The 26274-nt window shown below is 40.4% G+C and overlaps 1 protein-coding gene across 1 annotated transcript in view; it reads left to right on the forward strand.

Moving 5' to 3' along the window:
• Positions 1–25367, forward strand: part of LOC141545822 (sodium-dependent phosphate transport protein 2B-like) — a 50253-nt gene extending 24886 nt beyond the window's left edge. The window contains exons 2-15 of the mRNA XM_074273110.1: positions 3312–3622; positions 14531–14843; positions 16513–16627; positions 16720–16869; positions 17407–17535; positions 18372–18515; positions 19004–19115; positions 19464–19659; positions 20234–20329; positions 20702–20819; positions 21096–21263; positions 21852–21968; positions 22089–22213; positions 24140–25367. Of these exons, the coding sequence (XP_074129211.1) occupies positions 16516–16627; positions 16720–16869; positions 17407–17535; positions 18372–18515; positions 19004–19115; positions 19464–19659; positions 20234–20329; positions 20702–20819; positions 21096–21263; positions 21852–21968; positions 22089–22213; positions 24140–24814 (2142 nt within the window). The 5' untranslated portion in view covers positions 3312–3622; positions 14531–14843; positions 16513–16515 and the 3' untranslated portion in view covers positions 24815–25367. The remainder of the gene's footprint in view (positions 1–3311; positions 3623–14530; positions 14844–16512; positions 16628–16719; positions 16870–17406; positions 17536–18371; positions 18516–19003; positions 19116–19463; positions 19660–20233; positions 20330–20701; positions 20820–21095; positions 21264–21851; positions 21969–22088; positions 22214–24139) is intronic.
• The last annotated feature ends 907 nt before the right edge of the window (positions 25368–26274 follow it).

Raw genomic sequence — 26274 nt, forward strand, 5'->3', positions numbered from 1 at the left:
CTCTCATGACATTGCCATCTTCCACTCCTCCCCTGGGGAAATAGACCTTATTCCTGATGGGTTTTTACTTTCTTTGGCAGATAATGCCCATTCTCCTATAAGTAAGATAGAAGTTTTGTCATTTTTTTGTGAAATGTCATTGATGGAAGAGCCAAAGATTAAAGACCTAGTGATGGAAGAGCCAGTGGTGGAGCAAAACCTACAGGATATTCCTGACTTTAGGGACTCAGGGATCAAGTGGCCAGGTAACACCAGCTCCCCTTCTGTTATTTTTCAGTTCTCTTTACTGAGAGCCTAGTATGCTTTACCCTTTTCTGTAGTGACCCTGTTTATCGATAAGGAAATGAGCTAAGAAAGAATTGACTTGCCCAGGGTCATACAATTAGTAAGCATGTGAGATTTGATTTTAATTCAGGAAGATGAGGCAGGTAGCATTGTTCGGCTATAGAGAAGAACTGGGGCAGGACTAACAGCAGCTAAGAGCTGAACTTCCTAAGGGTGGCTAGCATCATGGGGAACATTTGGGGGCCAAAAACTTCTTTACAAAAGGAAAACCCCAGCCTGCCTTTTCCTGGCCAGAAAGAGATGGGACACGATTCCAGAAAATGCCAGATCCTCTGTGTGTGTGTGTGTGTGTGTGTGTGTGTGTGTGTGTGCACCTGCCTAAGAGCAAGCTATACATACGTGAATACAATAAACAAAGCAATATTTGGATGGCCCTTAGCAAGGGGCTGGCATATAGTAGGTGTTGAATAGAAGCTTATTCACTTCCTTTTATTTCGGCAGAAAGAGACATCACAGGGAAAATAATTGCTGTCTTCAGAGGGGTTGGAAAAGGGATCCTCAGCTGCTGGTCATGCTGCAGGCTGAACGGATGCTGCAAGAGACACAAGAAATGTCCAGAAATGGAGGAAGATCAGGAAAAGTCATGTAAAATCCCCCTCAGGGGCCATGAGGGACATGGGGAAACTGCAGAAACAACTATGGAATTCCAAGCCAGGTATCCAGACACAGAAGGAAAGCTCAGAAGACCAGGAAGGATGGGAGAACCCTTGCGTTATTGTGGCAGCTCAGAAATCTTTGCTCTGCCTCTTTATAAGAGCGATGACTTTTTATATTCATTTTGCCAAATACATACTCTTTTCTGAATCTCTGATTCCCTCCCACCTAATTCCAGCTCACTCCTCTCTCCCAACAATTTCCCATTTCCAAAGAGTGTGAAGGAAAGGGGCACCTGGACTGAGGAAGAACAAGCCTTCCTCAAATCCCATGTCACCTATTTGAGGTCATAGGGAGCATTAGCCTGATCTTGCACTTTAAATAACTCTTCCTAAACAGAGGTAGAGTCAGGAAATTGTATAGGTTTTCATTGGATAGTAAATTACTTTTATGATTCTGGTTTTATATTGCTACCATTGGAAAGAAATATTTAATTAGTAAATATCTTTATCTAAATCTATAGTCAATATAAACAAGAACATCTGTATTATATATTGTAAATTTTGTCATGTTTACAATAATTTCATTAAAAAAATTTTCAGCAATCACTGCCATTCTTTTTGCTTAGTAGAATGTGTACATAGGAAAAGTTCCTAGCCAACTCCTTTTTACTTTCTTTCTATTTTATTTACATGTACAATACTTCCAAATACATTTCCGTATTTGTAACACTGTACAATAAAAATCAGAGATAGAAAAAAACATGAAGAAGAAAAGGCAAAGGGACAAACAAAAATGAGAAAATACTATGCTTCAATCCACATTCGGTGTCCATGGTTGTTTCTCTGGACATGGATAATTTATTTAACCGATTTTTAAGTCCTTCTTGTAATTGAAATATTTTGAATAAATAAGTTTTTCTAGAAATAATTTTTTAAGGATAGGAGAAAAGCCTGTGTTGTAGGATAGAGTAAAATATGTTCTTTTTTATCATCTTTATTGATAAACTATATAGTACATATTCTAAATATGCATTTCAAGATTCTGGGTTACAAAAATAATGTATGTTATGAAAACTTATTACGCTAAATGAAACTTCAGAAAACTTTAAAATTAAATTTCAAAAAACACAATATCTGATGGTCAAGAGAAGATAAATCATGACTTTATGTACAAATTATTCAAGCATTAAGAAAATAGCTGCTTCAATATTGCACCGTGAGTATATTCTTAAACAATTGATAAACATATATGGAATCTTTTATAGGACAGACCACCAATGAAAAAGTATTATAAACCACTTTACTAATAAAGTTTGAAGAAAACTCCCAATGTAATTGTGGGGTAAACAATAGAAAACACCTATTTTAAATGTGACTTTGTAAGTTGTATCTCAACTCTCCATGACTCTATTTGGGATTTTCTTGGCAGGGATAGAGGAGTGCTTTGCCATTTTCTTCTCCCGTTCATTTTTTGTACTGTCTTTTAAACTTGTTCATAAGCATACTATAAATACAGAAATTTAGTGCCTCTTGGCTCTCCTTTACACTTTCTATGTCTTTTTTTCCATTTGGATTGGTCATGTGATCTGTGTACTTGGTGTGCTTTGACATATTTTCAGAAAGACAGATTGTTCTTGAACTAATTCAAAAGACTGAATTGCAGAGGTTATTTGACTATTTTTTTCCTCTTAGAGTTCCATGATCAGATATCCCTGAAGGACTGTAATTTTTGACATGAGTCGTCTTAAATGTAGTTTTATAGGTGCACAGACATTGATATTTACAGGAAGTAGGAAGTTCTCTTCCTCAATATGAAAAATAATGTCATGTGATCAAGGAAGAAGCGAATAAGACATTTTTAGTTTCAAAAAGGAGTTGAAATGAGAGAATAGTCAAGCTCGTCTCAGGAGGAAGAACACTCCTAGATTGTTAGAGGGAGGAGAAACTCTAGCTGTATTTGTTGGTTGACACGTGTAATCCTTGCTCCCAGGGAGCTGAGGCTGGTGGATTCTTGGAGCCCTGAAGTTCTAAGATGTTACAAAGTTAATGAGCCCATCAGGTGTCTCCACTAAGTCTGGCATCAATAGGATGAGCCTCCACACACGTGGGAAACCACCAGGCAGCCCAGGGAGGGCCAACAGGCTCAGGTGAAGAGTGAGTGGTTGTTACACTTCCAATCTGAATGAGATAGGATAACTCACTGGTATGGAGGAAGGAAGCCAGGAAAGAAAATAAAGAAGAAAGGAACTTCAGAGATGATATAGTATTTTCCTTTTCTTTTTTTTTTCACTTACTATTTTGATCAGGACTTATCCTTTACAATAGATGAACAGGAATTCAAACATTTAGTTAACAGATAGCCAAACCTAGAGTAATTATACTCTGACATATCATTACTTTTAAAAGTTTATTTTTAATACACATTGTTTAATGAATTATGTTGAGAGAAAGAATAAGGAAAAAAAGGGGAAAAAAAGGAGAGATAGAGAGAGAAGGAGGGAAGGGGCTTTACAGATGATCCTGTTTACTCCTAAAATAAAGAAAGAAAAAAGAGAGAGATGGAAAGAAGGAAGGAAAGAAAAAAAAGGAAGGGAGGAACTTCATAGATCTTGTCCAGTCCTCTGATTTTATAAATGAAGAAACTGAGCACCACAGATGAAAAAACTGCATGAGGTCCCATGGTATGTAGCAGAACTAAAATCCGAATTGTGTTCTTTTGCCTTCTAGACTAGTGTCTTTCTCCAAAAATACCTTACCTAGAATTGTGATTCTTTTTTGTTTGTTTGTTTTAGATATTTGGGGGGCAATAGGGGTCAAGTGACTTGCCCTTGGCTTCCTTAGCATGGCCCCTGTCCTACTGCTTGGACAACTACTTGGTTTCCTCTTCTCTCTCCTTTTTCCTCTAGCATTCTAGGAATTATCTGAGATAAGATTTGAACTCATGTCCTCTTGAGTGTACTTTGTCACCTTGCTTCCCCTTGAATCAGCCATTCTTAATCATTTTGTGTTTTATGGACCTTTGGGGCAATTATGGATTCTGTTCCGAAGAATACTTGAAAATATATAAAATAGAACCCATAGAATTACAAGAAAAATCAATTACATTAAGAGGCAGTGATCCAATAATTTATTTTATTTTAGAAATTCACAGACCCAGAATAAGAACTGCTGGAGGAAAATTAGTGGTGAAATGTGTGGCTACTTTAAGTGAAGGAATAGATAAGGTTGTTTTTTTTAAAGTCAAAATTCATAACAGAATTTCATTAGAATGGAAACTCATTGAGTGAAGGCCTTTTTACTTTCATTTCATTTTACTCTTATTTACTTTCATTTGTCATTTTACTTTGGTTTTCCCAGTGTCTGATAGAGGGTTTTGCACTTATGTTTAAGTAATTCTTTGTTGAATTGAAATCAGTTAAAGGTAACAAGTATAAAACTATGAGAACATTTTCATTTCTTTCTTGGGGCCAGTGCTAAATGTAAAGAGATTTAATTCTTTCTTTATTCATTCAACTATGTTTGTCAAGCACCTACCAAGTGCTAAGCTACTGTGAGCCCTGCGAGTAACTGAGGCATCAGAGAAAGCAGGGTTACATCACTACTAGAATCATAGAATTTCAGAGCTGGGAGAAACATAATAAGTCATCTTGTCCCTGTAAGGATCTGTTTTTTTTTTTTTTTAATATATGAACCTTGCCCAAAGTTCTATAAAATCATTTATATCCTTTAACCTAGCAATACCACTAGTAGACATGAATCCTGAATAAAATTTTTTAAGAAAGAAAAGGGACCTATAGGTCCTACGAAAATATTTTCAGCAGCTTGTAAAGAGCAGCAACTTTGGAGAAATATACTTAAGGCTCAGTAGGATGGATTTAATCCTACAACAAAGTGTCAACTTGTAGAACTATACTAAGTACATGTAAAGTAGGTAATCATTGTCTTCTCAATTCCACTGAGTTAACACCTTTTTGTGATCTCATTTTGGGGGTTCCCACCTCCCTGAGAAGGCAGGGAGGGCATGCCTACCTATGTTCGAAAACAAAGGAATGTGGGTGATGTAGTGAGCCAGAACTTTAGAGAAATATATTCAAAATAAGGTTTAACACCTCAGTGGACCTGATAAGATAAAGGTTATTTACTTTACCTGCACTTAGTATACTTCTACAAGTTGACACTTGGCAGTAGAATTAAATCACTCATACTGAGCCTTAATTATATGTCCCCAAAGTTCCTGCCCTTTACAGCAGCTCTCTTCTCAGAACAAAAAACTGGAAACTGAGGGGATACCCCTCAATTGGGGGATGGATGAATAAATTATGTCATGTGATTCTGATAGAATATTATTGCTCTATGAAAAATGATGAGCAGGATGTTTTCAGAAAAACCTGGATAATTGTACACAAATGCAAGCAAAGTGAAATACACTGAAGTGATAGTAAACTTCTAGGATGATCAGAAGGGAATGACTTTGGTATGTTGTAACAATCAAATGAGATGTTTGTAAAGTTTTTAACACAGTATGTAGAACATAGTAAATGCTGTATACCTGTGAGCTATAACTGTTCTCCAAAGTCACAGAGAAAGTTAGGACCAAGTGCTCTAACTTTAGATCCAGAGTTTAGTCTCCCATTCCACAGGGAGGCCCAAAGTTCATAATTCCTGCCCACTTTTTGCCCAATTTTAGTCTGCCAATAATATTGTTGTTTGTACAGTCATGCCCAACTCTTTTTTTTTTTTTTTTTTTTTTGGCAGAAATATATCTTATTATTTGTCATCTTCAGTCAATAATTTCTAAGTCAGGAAGTGGGTAGAAACTCCATCTTCAATAATCTGGAATCTTAGTGATAATTACATTGGTCAGAACTCTTAAGTTTTTCAAAGATATTTTCGTTTACACTGTCATTACTATATAAATTATTTTTCATATTTTGTCATTTATTCTGCATTAATCTATGTAAGTCTTCCGAAGACTTTTTTTTTATTATATATATATATATATATATTTTATAATATTATCCCTTGTATTCATTTTTCCAAATTACCCCCCCTCCCTTTATTCCCTCCCCCCGACGACAGGCAATACCATACGTTTTACATGTGTTACAATATAGTCTAGGTACAATACATGTGTGCGAATATCATTTTCTTGTTGCACAATAAACATTAGAATCCGAAGGTACATGCAACCTGGGCAGACAGATATTAGTGCTAACTATTTTCATTCCCCTCCCAGTGTTTCTTCTCTGGGTGCAGCTACCTCTGTCCATCATTGATCAACTGGAAGTGAGTTGGATCTTCTTTATGTTGAAGATTTCCACTTCCATCAGAATACATCCCCATACAGTATTGTTGTTGAAGTGTACAGTGATCTTCTGGTTCTGCTCATTTCACTCAGCATCAGTTGATGTAAGTCTCTCCAGGCCTCTCTATATTCCTCCTGCTGGTCATTTCTTACCAAGCAATAATATTCCATAACCTTCATATACCACAATTTACCCAACCATTCTCCAACTGATGGACATCCATTCATCTTCCAGTTTCTAGCTACAACAAAAAGAGCTGCCACAAACATTTTGGCACATATATGTCTCTTTCCGCTCTTTAGTATTTCTTTGGGATATAATCCCAGTAGTAGCGCTGCTGGGTCAAAGGGTATGCACAGTTTGATAACTTTTTGCATGCCCAACTCTTTATGACTTCATCTGGGGTTTTTGTAAAGATCCTAGAGTGGTTTGCATCTCCTCTTCCAGCTCATTTTATAGTTAAGGAACTGAGGCAATCAGGATCCCAAACTATTATGTGTCTGAGATTAGATTTGAAAGCCTTCCTCATTCCAAGTGCAGCATTATATGCAGTGCAGCACCTAGACTTTCCCAATAATAGTATTTGTCCTTTGTTAGAGATTCATGTCTGGGGCAGCGATAGATGGAGGGAGGGGACAGAGAGAGACAGAGAAAGACAGACAGACAGACAGAGAGACACACACAGAGAGAAAGACAGAGAGAGATAGAAAGGTCAGGGAAAGTTTCAAGTAAAAGGCTATTTTTGAGCTGACCTTTGAAGAACTATAGTGATTATGTGCAAGAATAGAAAATAGCACATCCATAGTCCTTAGTTAATTTAGTTAACACACAGTGCTGAAAGAATGATAACTGATGGGTAAATGGGGAAAAATGGCTTCCCATCTGAAATGATGATGTTTAAAGGAAAAGTTGTTGATCGATTAGTTGGGTGACACTTCACCTCACATACTCATCCTTTCTCCCCCTCAAATTCTCTCTGAAATTGTTATTGCAGGGTTAAGACAAGTACTCGATAAATACTAGAAGTCAAGTGTTCCAATAGAACAATAATGGGACTCAATCTACAATTTGCTTCATAGATTGTCTTCACTAATTGAGCCAAGGTCACCACTGTGCATTTGAATGTTGGAGTTCACATTTCCCAGTCTGGAGGAATAATGTGGAAGGGCAGTAGGTTCAGATTAGGCCCAGGGAGGGTTTTATTATTCATCACTGGGGATTCTTCCAGAATTGGAAGATGATAGATTGGTCCTGCAACTCCTTGAGGAGAAGGGAAGCCTCTACTGACCAGGACAGTTTGGTCCTTTCTGAAGCTGTTGGGTAGGGAATAAGTACATATGATAGAAGTCCCATGGAAGCTAAGAAGATTCTTCTGTTGCAACTCTTGATTCCCTCTCCAATATTTATTTTTTCCAATGACATGTACAGATAATTTTCGACATTCACTTCTTTAAGATTTTGAGCTACACTTTTCTCCCCTCCAGCTCTCCTAGATGACAAGCAATGTGATAGAGTTTGCTATCTAGGTGCAGCATTTCTTTTCCGAGTCTGTTTTTGTTTGGGTTGTTTGGAAGGCTGTTTTGGGACTATACCTGTGTACTCATCAATAAATGGAATGGAGGATGAAGGACTTGCCCACCAAGGCTAGTGGACACCTCTTCAACTTGGATAGTTAGACAATGGTGTGGGCCACTAGGAAGTTCAGTGATGTGCCTTGAGTGAAAAAGATACTAAAGTGAAGGGTGAACCAAGTGATCTGCCCAAAGTCTTGAAATTCTTGATTGAGCCCCACATAAACACCAACAGATTCTCATTACAAATAAACCTTTTAATGTACTGGACCCCCTGCTCTGCTTCTCTCTCGTTTGCATATTTGTAACATTATACAATAGAAATCTGATCAATTGAATCCACATTCAGTGTCCATGGTTTTTTCTCTAGATATGGATGATATTTACTTACTTCTTTTTTTAGCTATACTTTTCAGGTGGAAGGTGGAAGTTATAAGTTTTTTTAGAAAAAAATTTTCAAGAATATGAGAAACACCTATGTTGTAGGATAGAGTAAAAATTGTTTTTATCATCTTTATTGATAAAGATTATTTACATATTCTTAATATATCTTTCAAGCTTTTGAATTACAAAAATAATGTACCTTATGAAAAGTTATTGCACAAAGTGAAACTACAGAAAACTTTTTTTTCCCTGAGGCTGGGGTTAAGTGACTTGCCCAGGGTCACACAGCTAGGAAGTGTTAAGTGTCTGAAACCAGATTTGAACTGGGGTCCTCCTGAATTCAAGGTGGGTGCTCTATCCACTGGGCCACCTAGCTGCCCCTCCAGAAAACTTTAAAATTAAATCTCAAAAAACACAATATATCTGAGGGTCAAGAGGAGATAAATTAAATCACAACTTTATATACAAATTATTAAAACATTAAAGAAAATAAGATGCCTCAATATTGCACCATGTATATATTCTCATACAATTGATATATATAATAAATGAAACCTATATGGAACATTTTATAGGACACACGACCAATGAAAAAGTATTGTAAACAAGTTTACTAATAAAGTTTGAAGTAAACTCCCTATGTATTTGTGGGGTAAACAATAGAAAACACCCATTTTGTTACTGTGACTTTTTCAGTTGTGTCGCAATTCTCCATGACTCCATTTGAGATTTTCTTGACAGAGATATTGGAGTGGTTTGCCATTTTCTTCTCATGTTCATCTTTTATACTATCTTTTATACTTGTTCGTAAGCATACTATAAATACAGAACCTAAGTACCTCTTTGATCTCCTTTACACTTTGTCTTTTTCCATTTGCATTATTCCTGTGATCTGTGTACTTGGTATGCTTTGACATGTTTTTGGAAAGACATTGTGCTTGAACTGATTGGTCAAGAAGAATGGATCACAGAAGTTATTTGATTTTTCCCCCCTTAGAGTTCCATGCTCAGATATCCCTGAAGGATTGTAACTTTTTTTTTTGCTTTTCAAGGAACTTTACTGGAACTTGTTAGTTTGATATTTCAAATTTAATCTTTTCTCTAAAAATAGAAAAAAAATAACAATCACACAAGACCAAACCCCAAACATTGCTTATTTCCAGCTTCTTTAGAGTGACTGTCAATAGTTGACAGTGTCCTATACAATGGAAAAAAAATACTAAACATCCATATGTTTTCTTACCCTTGTATGGAAGAAAGCAATAAGTCATGGGCCGGTTTCCATTCACACACATGCCCATTGTCACCCTCAAGTACCAAATCAAAAAATTTCATTACAAACATTTTTGAGCATAATCCTGTTAAGAAAGTTGTGTTTTTCCTAATGAAAAAAGCCACAATTGCATTAGAGAAATAAGTAATCACTGAATTAAATGATAATTTTACTATGAAAGATTATTTTGATTAAAGCTATAAAAAGTAGTTCATTAAAAACATCAGTACTATAGAACAGAAGAAGTGTAATTTTTGACAAAAGTTATCTTAATTTGGTATTTATGTAGTTTAAAGGTGCACAGACATTGATATTTAGAGGAACTAGGAAGTTCTTTTCTCAGTATGAAAAATAAGTTCATTTGATCAAGAAAGAGGCAAGTAAGACACTTTTAAGTCCAAAAAGGAGTTGAAGCTCATCTCAGGAGAACTAGCACTCCTAGATTGTTAAAGGGGAGAGGAACTGGCTGTGTTTGTTGGTTGACATGTGTAGTCCTTGCTCCTAGGGAGCCGAGGCTGGTGGATCCTTGGAGCCCTGAAGTTCTAAGGTGTTACAAAGCTCATGAGCCCATCGGGTGTCTCCATTAAGCCTGGCTTCAATAGGATGAGCCTGCAGAAGTGGAAAACCACCATGCCCAAGGAGGGACACCAGGCTCAGGTGAACAGTGAGTGGCTGTTACACTTCCAATCTGAATGAGATAGGATAACTCACTGGTATGGAGGAAGACAGGATAGAAAAAAGAAGAAAGGAACTTCAGAGATGATAGAGTATCTTCCTTTTTTTTCACTTTCTATTTTGATCAGGACTTACCCTTTATCATAGATGAACAGGAATTCAAACATCTCCATTTTAGTTAACAGATAGCCAAAGTTGGAGTAATTAAACTCTGACATATCTTTACTTTTAAAAGTTTATTTATTTTTAATATACATTGTTTTATGAATTATGTTGAGAGAAAGAATAAAGAAAAAAAAAAGCAAAAAGGGAGAGACAGAGACAGAAGGAAGGGGCTTTACAGATGATCCAGTCTGCTCCTAAAAGAAAGAAAAAAGAATACAGGGAGGGAAGGAAAAGAAGGAAATGAGAGAAAGGAAGGAATTGAGGGAGGGGCTTCATAGATCTTGTCCAGTTCTCTGAATTTATAAATGAAGAAACTGACCACCACAAATGAAAAAAACTGCATGAGTTGCCATGATATGTAGCAGAGCTAAAATCGGAATTCTGTTCTTCTGCCTTCTAGTCTAGTGTCTTTTTCCAACAATATCCTACCTGGAATTGTGATTGTTTTTTGTTTGTTTTGGGTATTTTGGGGACAATAGTGAGCAAGCCACTTGCCCTCAGCTTCCTCAGCATGGGCCATATCCTATGTTTCAGACACCTATTTGGTTTTCTCTTCTGTCCCTCCTTATTATTTCTCCAGAATTATGGGAATTAATTGACATAAGATTTGAACTCATGTCTTCTTCATTGTACTTTGCCACCTTGCTTCCCCTTAAATTAGCCATTCTTATTTTTTTTGTGTGTTTTATGGACCTTTTGGTCAATCTATGTATTCTTTCTCCAAATAATATTTGTAAATAGATAAAACAGAACACATAGGATTACAAAAGAAATTGATTACATTGAAATGTCATAAATCAATAATTTATTTTATTTTAAAAATTCACCGACCCAGAGCAAGAACTGCTAGAGAAAAATTAGTGGTGAAATATGAGGCTACTTTCAGTGAAGGAATACAAAACCTTGTTTTTGTTTTTGTTTTCTGTTTTTTTTTAGTCAAAATTCATAGCAAAATTTCAGTAGTATGTAAGCTCATTGAAAGAAAGCCTTTTTATTTATTTATTATATTTTTAAAACTCATTTGCTTTCATTTGTCATTTTACTTTCATTTACCCAGTGTCTAATAGAGGACTTTGCACATAGCTGATTCTTACTAACTCTTTGCTGAATAAATGAAAGATAAGATGTATAAAACTATGAGAACATTTTCATTTCTTTCTTGGGGCCAGTGCTAAATGAAAGGAGATTTACTACTTTCTTTATTCATTCAACTAATATTTGTCAAGCACCTACCAAGTGCTAACCTACTGTGAGCCCTGCAAGTAACTGAGGCATCAGAGAAAGTAGGTTACATCACTACTAGAATCATAGAATTTCAGAGCTGAGAGAAACATTATAAGTCATCTAGTCCCTGTAAGAATCCCCTTTTTAATAACATGAACCTTGCCCAAAGGGCTATAAAATCATTAAAACTGGCAAAACCACTAGTAGGCATGAATCCTGAATGAAATTTTTTAGGAGAGAAAAGGAACCTATAAGTTCTACAAAAATATTTTCAGCAGCTTGTAAAGAGCAGCAACTTTGGAGAAATATACTTAAGGCTCAGTAGGATTGATTTAATCCTACAAGGTGTTAACTTGTAGAAGTATACTAAGTACATGTAAACTAGATACCCATTGTCTTCTCAATTCCACTGAGTTAACACCTTGTGTGTAGTATACTTTGGGCTCTAATTTTCGGGGCTCTCACGTTCCTAAGAAGTCAGGGAGGGCATGCCTATCTATGTTCAAAAACAAAGGAATGTGGGTGATGTAGTGAGCCAGAACTTTTGAAAAGTCTACTTAAAAGAAGGTGTTAACTCAGTGGAATTGATAAGATAAAGGTTATTTACTTTACCTGCACTTAGTATAGTTCTACAAGTTGACACTTGGCAGTAGAAGTAAATCACTCATACTGAGCCTTAATTATATGTCCCCCAAATTACTGCTCTTTACAGCAGCTCTCTTCTCGGAACAAAAAACTGGAAACTGAGGGGATGCCCATCAATTGGGGAATGGATGAATAAATTGTGTCATGTGATTCTGATAGAATATTATTGCTCTATGAAAAATGATGAGAAGGATGTTTTCAGAAAAACCTGGATAACTGTACACAAATTCAAGCAACGTGAAATACACTGAAGTAATAGAAACTTTGAGGATGATCAGATGGGAATGACTTCGGGGTTTTGTAAGAATCAAATGAGATTTTTGTAAAGTTTTTAAAACAGTGCCTCGAACATAGTAAATGCTGTACACCTGTGAGCTATAAGTGTTCTCCAAAGTCACAGAGAAAGTGAGGATCAAGTGCTCTAACTTTAGATCCAGTGTTTATTCTACTATTCCATAGGGAGCCCCCAAGTTTATAGTTCTTACCCACTTTTTGCCCAATTTTACTCTACCAATAATATTGTTGTTTGTACAGTCATGCCCAGCTCTTTATAACTGCATCTGGGGTTTTCTTGGTTAAGATCCTAGAGTGGTTTGCATCTCCTCTTCCAGCTCATTTTATAGTTAAGGAACTGAGGAAATCAGGATCCCAAACTATTATGTGTCAGAGATTAGATATGAAAGCCTTCCTCATTCCAAGTGCAGCATTATATGCAGTGCAGCACCTAGATTTTCCTAATAATAGTATTTGTATCTTGTTAGTGATTCATGTCGGGGGGAGGAACAGGTGAAGGGAGGACAGAGAGAGACAGAGAAAGACAGACAGACAGACAGATATAGAGAGAAAGACAGAGAGAGACAGAAAGTTCAAGGAAAGTTTCAAGTAAAAGGCTATTTTTGAGCTGACCTTTGAAGGACTTTAGTGATTATGTACAAGAATAGAAAATAGCACATGCATAGTCCGTAGTTAACTTAGTTAACACACAGTGCTGAAAGAATAACTGATGGCTAAATGGGGAAAAATGGTTTCCCATCTGAAGAGGATGTTGTTTAAAGGAAAAGTTGTTGATTGATTAATTGGGTGACACTTAACCTCACATACTCATCCTTCCTCCCCCTCAAATTCTCTCTGAAATTGTTATTGAAGGGTTAAGACAAGTACTAGATAAACACTAAAAGTCCTCTGTTCCAACAGAACAATAATAGCACTCAATCAAGTTCTCTCCTCAATATCAAAGTATGATCTACAGTTTGCTTCATAGATTCTCTTCACTAATTGAGCCAATGTCACCACTGTGCATTTGAATGTTGCAGTTCACATTTCCCAGTCTGGAGGAATAATGTGGAACGACAGTAGGTGCAGATCAGGCCCAGGGAGGGTTTTGTGATTTATCACTGGGGATTCTTCCAGAATTGGAAGATGATAGATTGGTCCTGCAACTCCTTGAGGAGAAGGGAAGCCTCTACTGACCAGGACAGTTTGGTCCTTTCTGACTGGTGGCTTGAAGTGAAAGAGGAATCAGCCTGGAAGTCACAGATAGTGCCAGCAGTCCCGGCAGGAGCTCTGAGCTGCAAAGCTGTTGGGTAGGGAGTAAGTACATATAATAGAAGTCCCATGGAGGCTAGGAAGATACTTCTGTTGCAACTCCAGATTCCCTCTCCAGCCCCCTTCTCTCCCGTAGTAGTTTATTTGTTCCAATAACATGTAAACATAATTTTCAACATTTAATTTTATAAGATTTTGAGCTGTACTTTTTCTCCCTTCCCCTCTCCTAGATGACAAGCAATGTGATAGAGTTTGCTATCTAGGTGCAGCATTTCTTTTCCGAGGCTGGTTTTGTTTGGGTTGTTTGGAAGGCTGTTTTGGGACTAGACCTGTGAACTCATCAATAAAGGGAATGGAGGATGAAGGACTTGCCCACCAAGGCTAGTTGACACCTCTTCAACTTGGATAGTTAGACAATGGTGTGGGCCACTAGGAAGTTCAGTGATGTGCCTTGAGTGAAAAAGATACTAAAGTGAAGGGTGAACCAAGTGATCAGCCCAAAGTCTTGAAATTCTTGATTGAACCCCAATAAAGACCAATGGGTGCTCATTACATATCAACCTTTTAATGCACTGGACCCCCTGCTCTGCTTCTCCCTAGTTTGCATTTCTTTCTGCAAAATGAATGAGAACCTGAGGAAAAAGTTCCCTTGGAAATGGGCTGATGGTGGCTGGGGGGGTTCTAGGAGGTGAGAACACGAGCTGAGGTGGTAAATGGTGTCGGCTTTTGTCCAGAGGGCCCTAATCAGCCAGGCTTCCCACCCACGCCTTCTCAGTAGTGCTATAAAAAGCGTTCCTCCAGGTGCATGAAGCCAGAGCAGAAGAAGAAGCTCCTTTGGCGTCTCCTTCCCTTCTTCTGAAGCAACGTTCCTGGGCCTCCGGAGAGACTGGCACCGAAGTATCCACAACTCTCAGTGGGCTGAATCGAGCTCCTGGCTCCTGTAGCCGGGCTAAGGATTGGAAAGAGAAGGGACCCTGGTGATCGAGAACGAGGGTGAGAGTCTGTGGGCCCCTTCCCTGGACTGCCCCCCCTGCCCTGTGCCGAGAAGCCAGCGCCCACTACAGCTCACATCTGGGCCACTTTAAGCACCTTGGACAGAACCCTCAGACCACAGGTAAGCTAGGCTGGAGTTTGGCCTTCCTTCAGCTGCCCCTAGCCAACCTGGGCCGTCCCTGCCGGGATTCGGCAGGGAGAAAGGAAAGCACTGCTTCCTCCTGGAGACCTTTGGTGCAGGACAAAGCTTCTCCTTTCTCTCCTAGTCATCCAAAAGTTCTTTCTATTTTTTTTTTCTTCTACATAAAGCTCTACTTCTTGCTGGCCGAGAGGGTTCCTGGTATCCTCTAGCATTTCTGGAGAGCACAAAGGGAGGTTTAAAAATTTTAGCCCAGTCGGCTTCTGTCTGATCTGAGCGTTCTTTCACCCATTTGTGGGTTTTATGGTAAAACTACTGCAGGGTGTTGTTGGGTTTCTTTTCCAGCTCAATTTACCGATGAGGAAACTGAGGCAAACAGCATTAAGTGACTTGCCCAAGGTCACAAAGCTGGTGGTTGGAACTACATTTGAATTCAGGAAGTTGTCTTCCTGACTCCAGGCCTAGCATTCAATCCACTGTGGCACCTCCCTACCTCCTTTTTTAATCACCAGATTTCTTTTTTTTCCCCTGAGGCAATTGGGGTTTTCACTAATCAGTTTTCACTAATCACTAAATTTCAGCTTTTGATTCTTTAGCTCTTGAAATTAAAGAAGCACAGGCTATTTATTAGACATCCACATATTTCTCTCTGCTGTCTATTGAGTGGGCAGAGTGTGCCCACAGCCCAGATCCCCAGGGATTTCACAAGGTTATCCTGAGGGGGGATCAGGGCTTGTGGGGAAGGGATGGTTGGCTATTTGCTCTCCCTGGAAGGAGGGTTTTTTTCTGAATGGAAGAATGGCAGCTAGGAGGCTCAGTGGATCAGAGCACCAGCCCTGAAATCAAGAGGATCTGAGTTCACATGTGTACTCCCACACTTAACACTTCCTATCTGTGTGACCCTAGTCAAGTCCCTTAGTCCCAATTGCCTCAGCAGGAAAAAAAAATGGAGTCATAGAGCTATCACTTTTCAGTAGCTTTGGGGCTTTGATGTGGGTCAATTATCAGGCTTATGGGGAGGCAGTTTTTATATGGGAATAGGCACATGGGAAGGATTGATCCCCTTGCTTTTTAGAAGGGTGCAGAAGGTCCAGGCTTCTGTAGGTGAGGGCAGTGGGCTAATTAATGCCAACAGAGAAAGGATCCAAAATTTTAATGCAGTGTTGATGGCAAGGATGGCCAGAGGGAGCAGAAGTTAGGAGTAGGAATGGGGCTGGCTGTGGAGGCAGAAGATCTGCTATTTCCCATCTGGAAGATATTGGGACTCCTTCTGCAGTAGCCTCAGTTCCTTCATCTGTAAAATGATACTTGAATGAGACACTTACACGTTAGACATTAATGAGGAAGAGTCGAGGAATCCAGGAGGGCAATGACTAAGACCAGGATTAGTGATTTATTATGAAGTTGGGGCAGGAGGAAAGAAAGGATGAATGCAGGGAGAAGGGATGATTTAATAGCACAGCCAAATGTATGGATGAAATTTACAAAATGGCCCCATTTGTTTCTTTGTTTTTTAATGAGTTTTAATGAGCTCTAGAACTTATTTTTTGGTTTTTGTTTTGTTGATGCTATTATTGTGTGATTAATTGTTCTGCGGTCCATGGTGATCTAAAATGGTGATGCATATTTTGTTTTAAATTTCATTATTCAGACCATGGCAACTCCACCTCTATCTCCATTGGAAAACTCCCACTGTGATGCTAAGAAGAGCACTGAAGATCCACTATATCTGGAAAAGACAAAGTTAGATAAAAGAAGCCCTAGCAGTGAGTACTGTTCTCTCATCCCATTGCCATCTTCCTCTCCTCCCCTGGGGAAATGGACCTTATTCCTGATGGTTTTTTACTTTCTTTGGCAGATAATGCCCATTCTCCTATAAGTAAGATAGAAGTTCTGTCATCTTTTTGTGAAATTGCATTGATGGAGGAGACAGTGGTGGAAGAGCCAGTGGAGGAGCAAGACCTACAGGATGTTCCTGACTTTAGGGACTCAGGGATCAAGTGGTCAGGTAACGCCAGCTCCCCTTCTGTTATTGTTCAGTTCTCTCTGCAATTTTCCTGACAGAGCCTAGAATGCTTTGCCATTTTCTGTAGTGACCATGTGTATAGATAAGGAAATGAGGTAAGGAAGAAGTGACTTGCCCAAGGTCATACAACGAGTAAGCCTCTGAGATCCAATTTGAACTCAGGAAGATGAGGCATTGTTGGCCTCAGAGAAGAGCTGGGGCAGGATTAACAGCAGCTAAGGGCTGAGCCTCCTAGAGCTGGCTAGCATCATTGGAACATTTACAAAAGCAAAACCGCAGCCTGCCTTCTCCTGGCTAGAAAGAGATGGGACAAGATTCCAGAAAATGCCAGATCCTTTGTGTGTGTGTGTGTGTGTGTGTGTGTGTGTGTGTGTGTGTGTGTGTATGTGCACCTGAACAAGAGCAAGCTGTACATATATGGACACAATAACTAAAGCAATTTGTATAGCTTTTAGCACAGGGGCTGGCACAGAGTAAATGTTGAATAAAAGCTTATTCTCTTCCTCTTTGTTTTTGCAGAGAAAGACACCACAGGGAAAATAATTGCTGTCTTCAGAGAGTTCGGAAAAGGGATCCTCCTCCTGGGATTTCTCTACTTCTTTGTATGTTCCTTGGATGTTCTCGGCAGCGCTTTCCTACTGGTTGGAGGTATGAGACGCGATATCAACACAGATCAAAAGTTTCTGCGTGGCTTTTGTAGCTTAAGAGTTGATTTTGGTTCAGCATGGAGCCAACCAACTGGCCAACTCAACCCAAGTAATGTCCCCTTTCTTAAACTCTTCCTGGCCAAGCTGTCTCATCTTTTCATCCACTCCAGAGACGTAGATGCTTCTCCATTCTTTCTGCCCTTCTCTCTTCCCTCTTCCCTACTTACACTCTAGTCTTTGGGGAAAAGACACTTTAGGGAATAGGAATCAAAAATTTGTGTGGAAGAATGTGATAGTTGGGCACCTTAGGTCATCAGATAAAAGTTGCGTTGAGGGTGACCCTCTGTATCTTTGCATTGATGTCTGAATCATAGCTTTGGATTCAGAGATTGGCATCTGTGTTAGATGCATATTTGGATGTTAGATGTTGTGTTGGCAACAGAAATGGTTTCAAGTGGAAAGAGTGAGAAGTCAAATTTGTCCCCGGAAAGCAACTAGAAAAATGGGGTCGTTTTTGTCCAAATCAGCTTCCGGTGGACCTTCCTTAAAGTCCACTCTCCACAGATTCTTCCCAATCTCCCTCCTTTTGTGTCTGTCTCTCTCTTTCCTCTAATAACCCATATCAGGAAAGGGAATAGGCATTTCTAGATCATTTATGTGTCAATCCCCGCTCTAAGCAAATTCAGCCCTCACTGTCCTCTGCCACATTGCCTTCCTCAGCAGCCAGTGACTCTTCTTCACTCCTCCTTCCCCCACAGGGGCCTCTAACTTTGGTCTATGGCCCAGAAGTCCCTAATATAACCATGTATAATTTAAAATTTTCCATTCTCTTTGCAGGGAAAATGGCTGGGAAGATTTTCCAAGATGGTTCAGTGTTGAACAACCCTGTGGCTGGCTTGATGATTGGCATGCTGTTGACAGTCCTGGTGCAGAGTTTCCTCACCTCTACATCCATTGTTGTCAGCCTGGTATCCTCTTCACGTGAGTCAGCACGTTCCCCTCTCCCCCAGTGCCCCAGTCCCTATGCCAAACTGGATCTCTTGAAAGAACTTCATGCCAAATTTTAGAACTGTGGAATTGTTCCCTATGTGCCCCAGAGTCATCATCTCCCCGATTTTCCATCCTTCCAAGCTTGGGACAGAGCTCTTGCTACAGTCTCGATACGAGCCATGCCCACATATCCCAACATTGCTGCCAGTGGTCTCGTTTTTTGCTATGGGTAAAGGTCCAGTTGCCCTGCCCCACTTAGAGCTGTGGGCACCTGGTTGCCGCTGTAGGGAGTTGTTCTTCACCCAGATCTTCAAGCAAAGACTGGGTGACTGACTGGTTGGAGACATTGTAGAAAAGATTCCTCTTTCTTGGTCTTCATAGTTTCCCTAACTTTTTGCTAAGTTAATTCCTTGGCTTGTTGAAGCTTTTCCCTACGAATTTCCCTATTTTATTTTCATTTTCTTTTTTTCCTTTGACAGTGCTGACAGTAAAGGCAGCCATTCCCATCATCATAGGAGCCAGTATTGGGACTCCAGTGACCAAGACCATCGTGGCCCTCATGCAGGCTGGAGACAGAAATGGGTTCCACAGGTAGGTAGCTTTGTTTGCTTTTTTTTTAATCACTGCTGTAACTGTATTTTATAAAGGTGAGAATCTTTACTCTGCTCTAGATACTCATCTTGCTCTTCCAGTGGTTCTTTCAGAGTGTGGAATAACTACTCAGAAGTTCACATAATTCAGCTGCGATTTCAATAACCTTGAATTGATAATGATTTCATTAAGATTAAGAAGAATAGTTAAAATCTGGCCTAAGACATTGTTTATGGCATGTGATTGTGATGGAATGCTATTGGGCCATAAGAAAAGATGGGGGGGTATAATTTCAGAGTGAAAAAAACCCATCACATTAATTGCTTTGCTTTTTTCTCCCTGCTTTAGGGCTTTTGCTGGAGCGACTGTCCACGATTACTTTAACTGGTTGTTAGTGCTGGTGCTGCTGCCCGTGGAGGTGGTCACTGGCTACCTCTACCACCTCACCGATCCCATCGTGGAAACCTTTAATATCAATAGCGAGGAAAATGTCCCTGACCTCCTGAAAGTCATCACAGATCCCTTCACCAAACTCATTATCCGGGTGAGCATCAAGACTCCCTCTGATTTTAATATGAGTATGAAATGGTGCCAGTGGTGGACTAGGTTCCTGTGACAGCAGAGCTCTAAGTCTCTTCCCCCAATCTGTAGTGCTGGTTAGACATGCCTTTCCTTGCTCTGACTCCCCCATTTTATTTGAGGGAGTGGAGCTAAAGGGCTTGCTTGGTCCTCCACATTGGCAGTTGTGTTCTTCAGCACCCCCATTCTGCCATCTGGGGCCCAATCACTGTTTTGTTGGTTGCTTTGTTGCCTTTCTGAACCAGGCACTGGGAGATATGATGACCAAATGCGAGCCCCTTCAAGGCTTCAAGGAGCTGGTGGTACTGGCCCCCCAGAATAGGGCAAAAGGGTCTATCTGACCTGATGGGGGTCAGGTTAATATGAGACAGTCCCATGTAGAAGTGAGGTCCTTGGGGAACGAGCACAATCTGTCTCCCTTTTATATACATCCGGGTTTTGTCTTCTGTGCACTGGAGCCCCTGGGAGAGTAACTTTTCAGTCACAAATTATAGGTGAGGAACAAGCTAACTCTTTCCTCATGTGTGTTGCTTTTCCAGCTGGATAAAAAAGTCATAAATGAAATTGCTATGGGAAATGAGGCAGCCAAAAACAAGAGCCTGATAAAGACTTGGTGTAAAACAGCAAAATATGTGGTAAATATCAGCTCTATACCAAAGCTCTCCTCACCCTGCCTTAGTTCTACCTCAGACTCTGTGGAGCAGAATGCTTCTCTAAGACAGAGCTAAAGCAAGTGATGCTCAGGTCCCCATTCCAGGGTAACAGTGCTCAGGCTGAGCGCAGCCCAGCTGACCTTCAGAAGTAACCCAGAGTCTGGACTTTAGATGCTCCATGGTCTATGGACCAAGCACAGAGACAGAAGGCCTTTTAAGCATTATGGGGAAGGTGGAGTAGAGAAGACGGGGAAAGTGAGGATTCATTGGCTAGTAGGCCATGTGCAGTAAAATCGAATTTTCCAAAATGCCATTTTCAATAACAAGCTTTTTTTCCTTTATTGTGTCATCTAGGCATTAAGAAACGTTACTGTTCCCTCAGAAAACTGTACCTCTCCCAGCTTCTCCTGGACCAATGGGAACACGTCCTGGACCCTCATGAGCACAACATCTAAACAGAACATTGCAAAGTGTGAGTAGGAAATCGTTCAGTTAACCCTCATGTCCTCACATTTTAAGTCTTTTTAGAAATCCAAAATGGCTTTTTATAAAATCTGTGTGGGACCAGGGCTATATGTTATTTGTATTTAATTTCAATATCTCCTGAGATCTTTTGGGGAGGACTGTGTAAATCGCTGAATTACAACCACTTTCTGTAAGAGCTAGTGCTGGGTAGAACACTGTTTCTGGGTTAAGTGATGAAGAGGAAGAGAAAGATGATGACGGGTGGCTGCTCCGGTTCCCACAGGCAAACACGCACTTGTGGATGTCGGTCTCTCTGACCTGACCATTGGATTCATTCTCCTGGCCCTCTCCTTGCTGGTCCTGTGCACCTGTTTGATCCTGATGGTCAAGGTCCTGAACTCTATGCTCAAGGGACAAATTGCTACGGTGATTAAGAAGACCATCAATACAGGTAGAATTCCTCCCTTCCTGTTCCTTCCTCTGCTCCTCTACTTTTTCTGTCTCTAAGTTTGAAGATTCTATGTTCTGAGAAAATGAATTTGTAAATAAAGAAATCATCGCTAAGGTCATTGTAAATACAAAAGGGCTCTAGAAATGTCACTGTCCTCAGTAGTTGGCCAGGGATCATTGTCCCAAGCTGCTCCATCTCCCTCCTACCTTATACACAAACACAGAAGAAGAATGTCCAAGGAAAAGGAATCAAGCGGGCAGAGCATGGCTGTGGTGGCCCTCTCTGGCCACCCAAAATAATCAGAGATATTCTCATTAAAATCCTAAAAATCATCAAAGTTATTAATAAAATTAAAGAACAGTTATTAGGCAAGAAGGAATGGGCTGACTGTAAGAGATAGCACAGAGGGCTTAGAGAAAGGAATATGAATTCAAATCCTACAAGTAAGTCACTTGACTTCTGTTTACCCCACTTTCCTCCTCTGTTAGGATGAGGATAGAATCTACCTCCCAGAGGTTTTTTTGGTAGGATGAAATAGAGATTTATCAGGATAAGTGGACAAACGGGGCCTTTTCTTCTTTTCCCCAGATTTTCCTTTTCCTTTTGCCTGGCTGAAGGACTACCTCACCATTCTTGTTGGAGCTGGGAGTACATTTCTGGTGCAGAGCAGCTCTGTGTTCATGTCTACCATCATTCTTCTGGTTGGTGAGTTCTCCCTTTTCCCACATTTCCCCTTGCCCATGTCCATGTCTCCATTTTTACATTGGTCTTGCCATGCTGAGTCATTCCCAGCCAGGACTGAACCTGTGTTTCCCCTCCCCTTAGGCATCGGAGCGACCAGCCTGGAGAGAGCGTACCCCCGGACCCTGGGCTCCAACATCGGCACCACCACCACGACCATCCTGGGTGCACTGGCCAGCCCTGGAAGCACTTTGGAAGGTTCTCTCCAGGTCAGAATGCACAGTTGGGACCTTCTGTTCTTTCCTCAACTTCCCACTCCATCCTTCCCATAAGCACCTGGGTTCCTTTTCTGAAAGATCCTCCATATCCCAAAGGGTCGCTGGTTGCTGCCGAGGTCTCAGCTGCCTCCCAACAGTGACTTGGGGGCTAGAGGACCATCCCTAGCTCTTGTTCTCACAAGCTGAATTTCCTAAGAAATGACCAGATATCTAAGCTTGTGTCTTAATAAACAAATGAGGATGGTGAAGTTTCACCCCCATCTGCGACCAGTCCCCTGTCCCCCACATAGATTGGTATGGATAACTTCCCCCTTTGCCCTCCTCTGAGTCAGAAAACAAGAAATGGTGGAAACAATGTCTGACTTGTTTGAAGTTTGAGTTTGAATCTCAGCTGTTACTTGCTAGGTGACTGGTATAGATCCAAGCTCTGTGTGCAGGGCAGGGAGAGGGGACCTTTGGTTTCCTGGGGGAGAGAAGCTTTGGGGGATTCTGAGGATCTGTTTGGGCAGAAAGCTGGAGGAAAGGCATTCTGAGAGGAGGAAGGTGGGGAACAAAGGTCCCGGGAATATGGCAAGTGAAGAGCATCTTTTTAGATTCCAGTGAAGCTGGCATGGTGATGATGGCAGGGATAGTGGTAGTATGAATGATGAGGATGGGATTGTTGGATGCTGGATGGTTAGAAGCAGCTGAGGTGATGCTAAAAAAGCCAGGTGAGATCAGGTTCTAGAGGGTCCTGAGAACTGAACCAAGGATTTTACTTTTATCCTTCATGCATTAGAAAGGCAACAGGTATCAGAGATTTACAGGTAGCCCTGGAGGTGTGATTTAGGAACAGAGTACGTGGAGGAAGCATTTGAGCCAAGGACCAGCCAGGAGGTGCTTTGGAATAGTTCCGGAGTGTGGAGAGAGAAGGGCTTTCAGAAATGATCCTGTCCAATCTCCCCTCGTTTTGTAAATTTGAGTTTAAATTAATTTGAGATTCAATGACTTGCCCACTGTCACGGAAATGGTATTTCCCAGAGGATAGGCAGCATTATTTTGCAGGTCATGAAAAATGAAAATCTGGTGGATAGGAGCAAAAGAACAAATAAGAGATCCTGTAGAAGGACTCAGGAGCAGAAATCACTCTTTTGGAGCTCAGCAAATGTGGCTCAAATATTCAACTTCATTCATTTGTAATCTGAGACTTGAGCTCTTCCTTGAATTTTGTTCCTTGCTGCATGGCCCTTTGCAAAAAGGCCCATTTTCATAGGATTTAAGGATCTTTGAGATCATCTGGTTCTCCTTTTGTACATAGGACAAGGGTTTTGCTAAAGGTCAAGGTCATAAGGTAAGAGTTCAGAAGAGCAGAATGTAAGCTGATGGTGGGCAGGAGCTTTCCCTTTGCATGGGGCTTTGTATCCATGAGGTACTTGATCAATACTTGTTGATTAGATTGTAGCTAGATCTTCAGACTCCCATTTAGATGGTTTGTTCTTTCCACAAGGCCATAATAGGACTTTTACTTGTAGGGTGCATGAAAGGTTCCCTAGCTCTTGACAACATGATCTCATTGGACGTCCACAGTAACCCAGGGAATGAAGGCTCCATTGCTGATGTCAGATGAGCAAAGTGAGGCTGAGAGGCTTCCACCCCAAGTCTCCCTGGATTTGGGTCCGATGCTGTCTGGGTCCCAGCCCCCCTATCAGCCAGCTGTATTCTTACAAAACTAAACAGACTGGCCCAGCTGCCTGCTGCTCTCCCTCTTGGCTCTTAAATGGATGAGCCCACAGTGAAAATAGTCATGGAAAATTTCTCTGGAGCCTCTGATCTTTCCCTTCTCCCCAGCACTTGCCTCCTGATTTCCCTTCCCTCTCCCTGATTGGCTCCCAGTGTGTCTCCATGAGATCTCATTATGTTTACTCTGTTTGATTTCAGATTGCCCTGTGCCATTTCTTCTTCAACTTGTCTGGACTTCTTCTGTGGTACCCAGTCCCGTTCATGCGCCTGCCGATCCGTCTTGCCAGGGGCCTGGGGAATATCTCGGCCACCTACCGTTGGTTCGCCGTCTTCTACCTGATCATCTGCTTTTTCCTAGCCCCAGTGGCAGTGCTTGGGCTTTCCCTGGCAGGCTGGACTGTGCTGGTGGGTGTAGGGGCACCTTTCCTATTTCTGTTGCTGGTGATCCTGGTGATTTCTGTCCTCCAAGCCCGCTGCCCTCAAGTTCTCCCTGACACGCTGCAAACCTGGGACTTCTTGCCCTTGTGGATGCGCTCCCTTAAGCCCTGGGATGGGCTGGTGTCCCTCCTGACATGCAGCTGCTGCCGCTGCGGGCTGACCAGATGCTGCAGAAGAAGCAGAAAATGTCCAGAAGTGGATGAAGATCAGGAAAAGACAAGTAAAATCCCCCTCAGGGGCCAAGAGGGCCATGAGGAAACTGCAGTAACTATGGAATTCCAAGCCAGGCATCCAGACACAGGAGCAAAGCTAAGAAGTCTAGGAAGGATGGGGGAACCCCTGCGTTATTGTGGCAGCTCAGAAGTCTTTACGTTGCCTCGTTATAAGGGAGACTACTCTTTATATTCATTTTGCCAAATACATACTCTTCTCTGAATCCCTGATTCCCTCCCACCTAATTCCAGCTAACTGCTCTCTCCCCAAAATTGCCCATTTCCAAAGAGTGTGAAGGGAAGGGGCACCTGGACTGAGGAAGAACAAGCATTCCCCAAATCCCATGTCACCTATTTGAGGTCATATGGACCCTTATCGTGGTCTTCCACTGTATGTAACTCTTCCTGAACAGATGTATAGTCAGCGATTGTATAGTTTTTCTATTGGATAGTAAATAACATGTATGAGTCTGATTTTATATTGCTCACCTTTGTTAGGAAATATTTAATTATAAAATATCTTTATCTAAATAGTCAATATAAGCAAGAACATCTGTATATATTGTCAATTTTGTCATGTTTACAATAATTTTATTAAAAAAATTTTCAACAATCACTACCATTCATTCTTTTTGCTTAGTAGAATGTGTCATATAGGAAAAGTCCTCAGCCAACTCCTTTTTACTGCATTTATTTCTTTTTGTTTACATGCATAATTCCCAATATATTTCCATATTTGTAACATTGTGCAATAAAAATCAGATCAATTCAATCCACATTCAGTGTCCATGGTTTTTTCTCTAGGTATGGATAACATTTGCTTACTCCTTTTTTAGGTGTACTTTTAAGGTGTAAGGTGTAAGTCATAAGTTTTTCTAGAAAAATTTAAGCTTATGAGGAAACACCTGTGCTGTACGGTAGAGTAAAATGTGTTCTTTTTAATATCATCTTTATTGGTAGAATTATGTAACAATATTCTAAATATACATTTCAAGATTCTGAATTACAAAAACAATAGGTTATGAAAAGTTATTACATGAAGTGAAACTGCAGAAAACTGCAGAAAAACCACAACATATCTGATGGTCAAGAGGAGATAAATCACAACTAATATTTGCCAAGCACCTATCAAGGGCTAACCTACTTTCAGCTTTGGATATAACTAAGGCATCAGAGAAAGTAGGTTACATCATTACTAGAATCATAGAATTTCAGAACTGGGAGAAACATTATAAGTCATCTGACTCCTGGAAGAATCCCCTTTTAAAAAACATGAACCTTGCCCAAAGGGCTATAAAATCATGTATATCCTTTAATCTAGCAATACCACTCGTACACATGAATCCTGAATGAAATTTTTTAAGAAAGAAAAGGAACCTATAGGTCCTATAAAAATATTTTCAGCAGCTTGTAAAGAGCAGCAACTTTGGAGAAATACACTTGAGGCTCGGTAGGATGGATTTAATCCTACAACAAAGTGTCAACTTGTAGAACTATACTAAGTACATGTAAAGTAGGTAACCATTGTCTTCTCAATTCCACCGAGTTAACACCTTGTGTATAGTATACTTTGGGCTCTCATTTTGGGGGTTCCCACCTCCCTGAGAAGTCAGGGAGGACATGCCTATCTATGTTCGAAAACAAAAGAAATGGGGTGATGTAGAGAGCCAGAACTTTAGAGAA

The sequence above is a fragment of the Sminthopsis crassicaudata genome, chromosome 6, assembly GCF_048593235.1.
Source record: "Sminthopsis crassicaudata isolate SCR6 chromosome 6, ASM4859323v1, whole genome shotgun sequence".
In the NCBI taxonomy this organism is placed as follows: domain Eukaryota; kingdom Metazoa; phylum Chordata; class Mammalia; order Dasyuromorphia; family Dasyuridae; genus Sminthopsis; species Sminthopsis crassicaudata.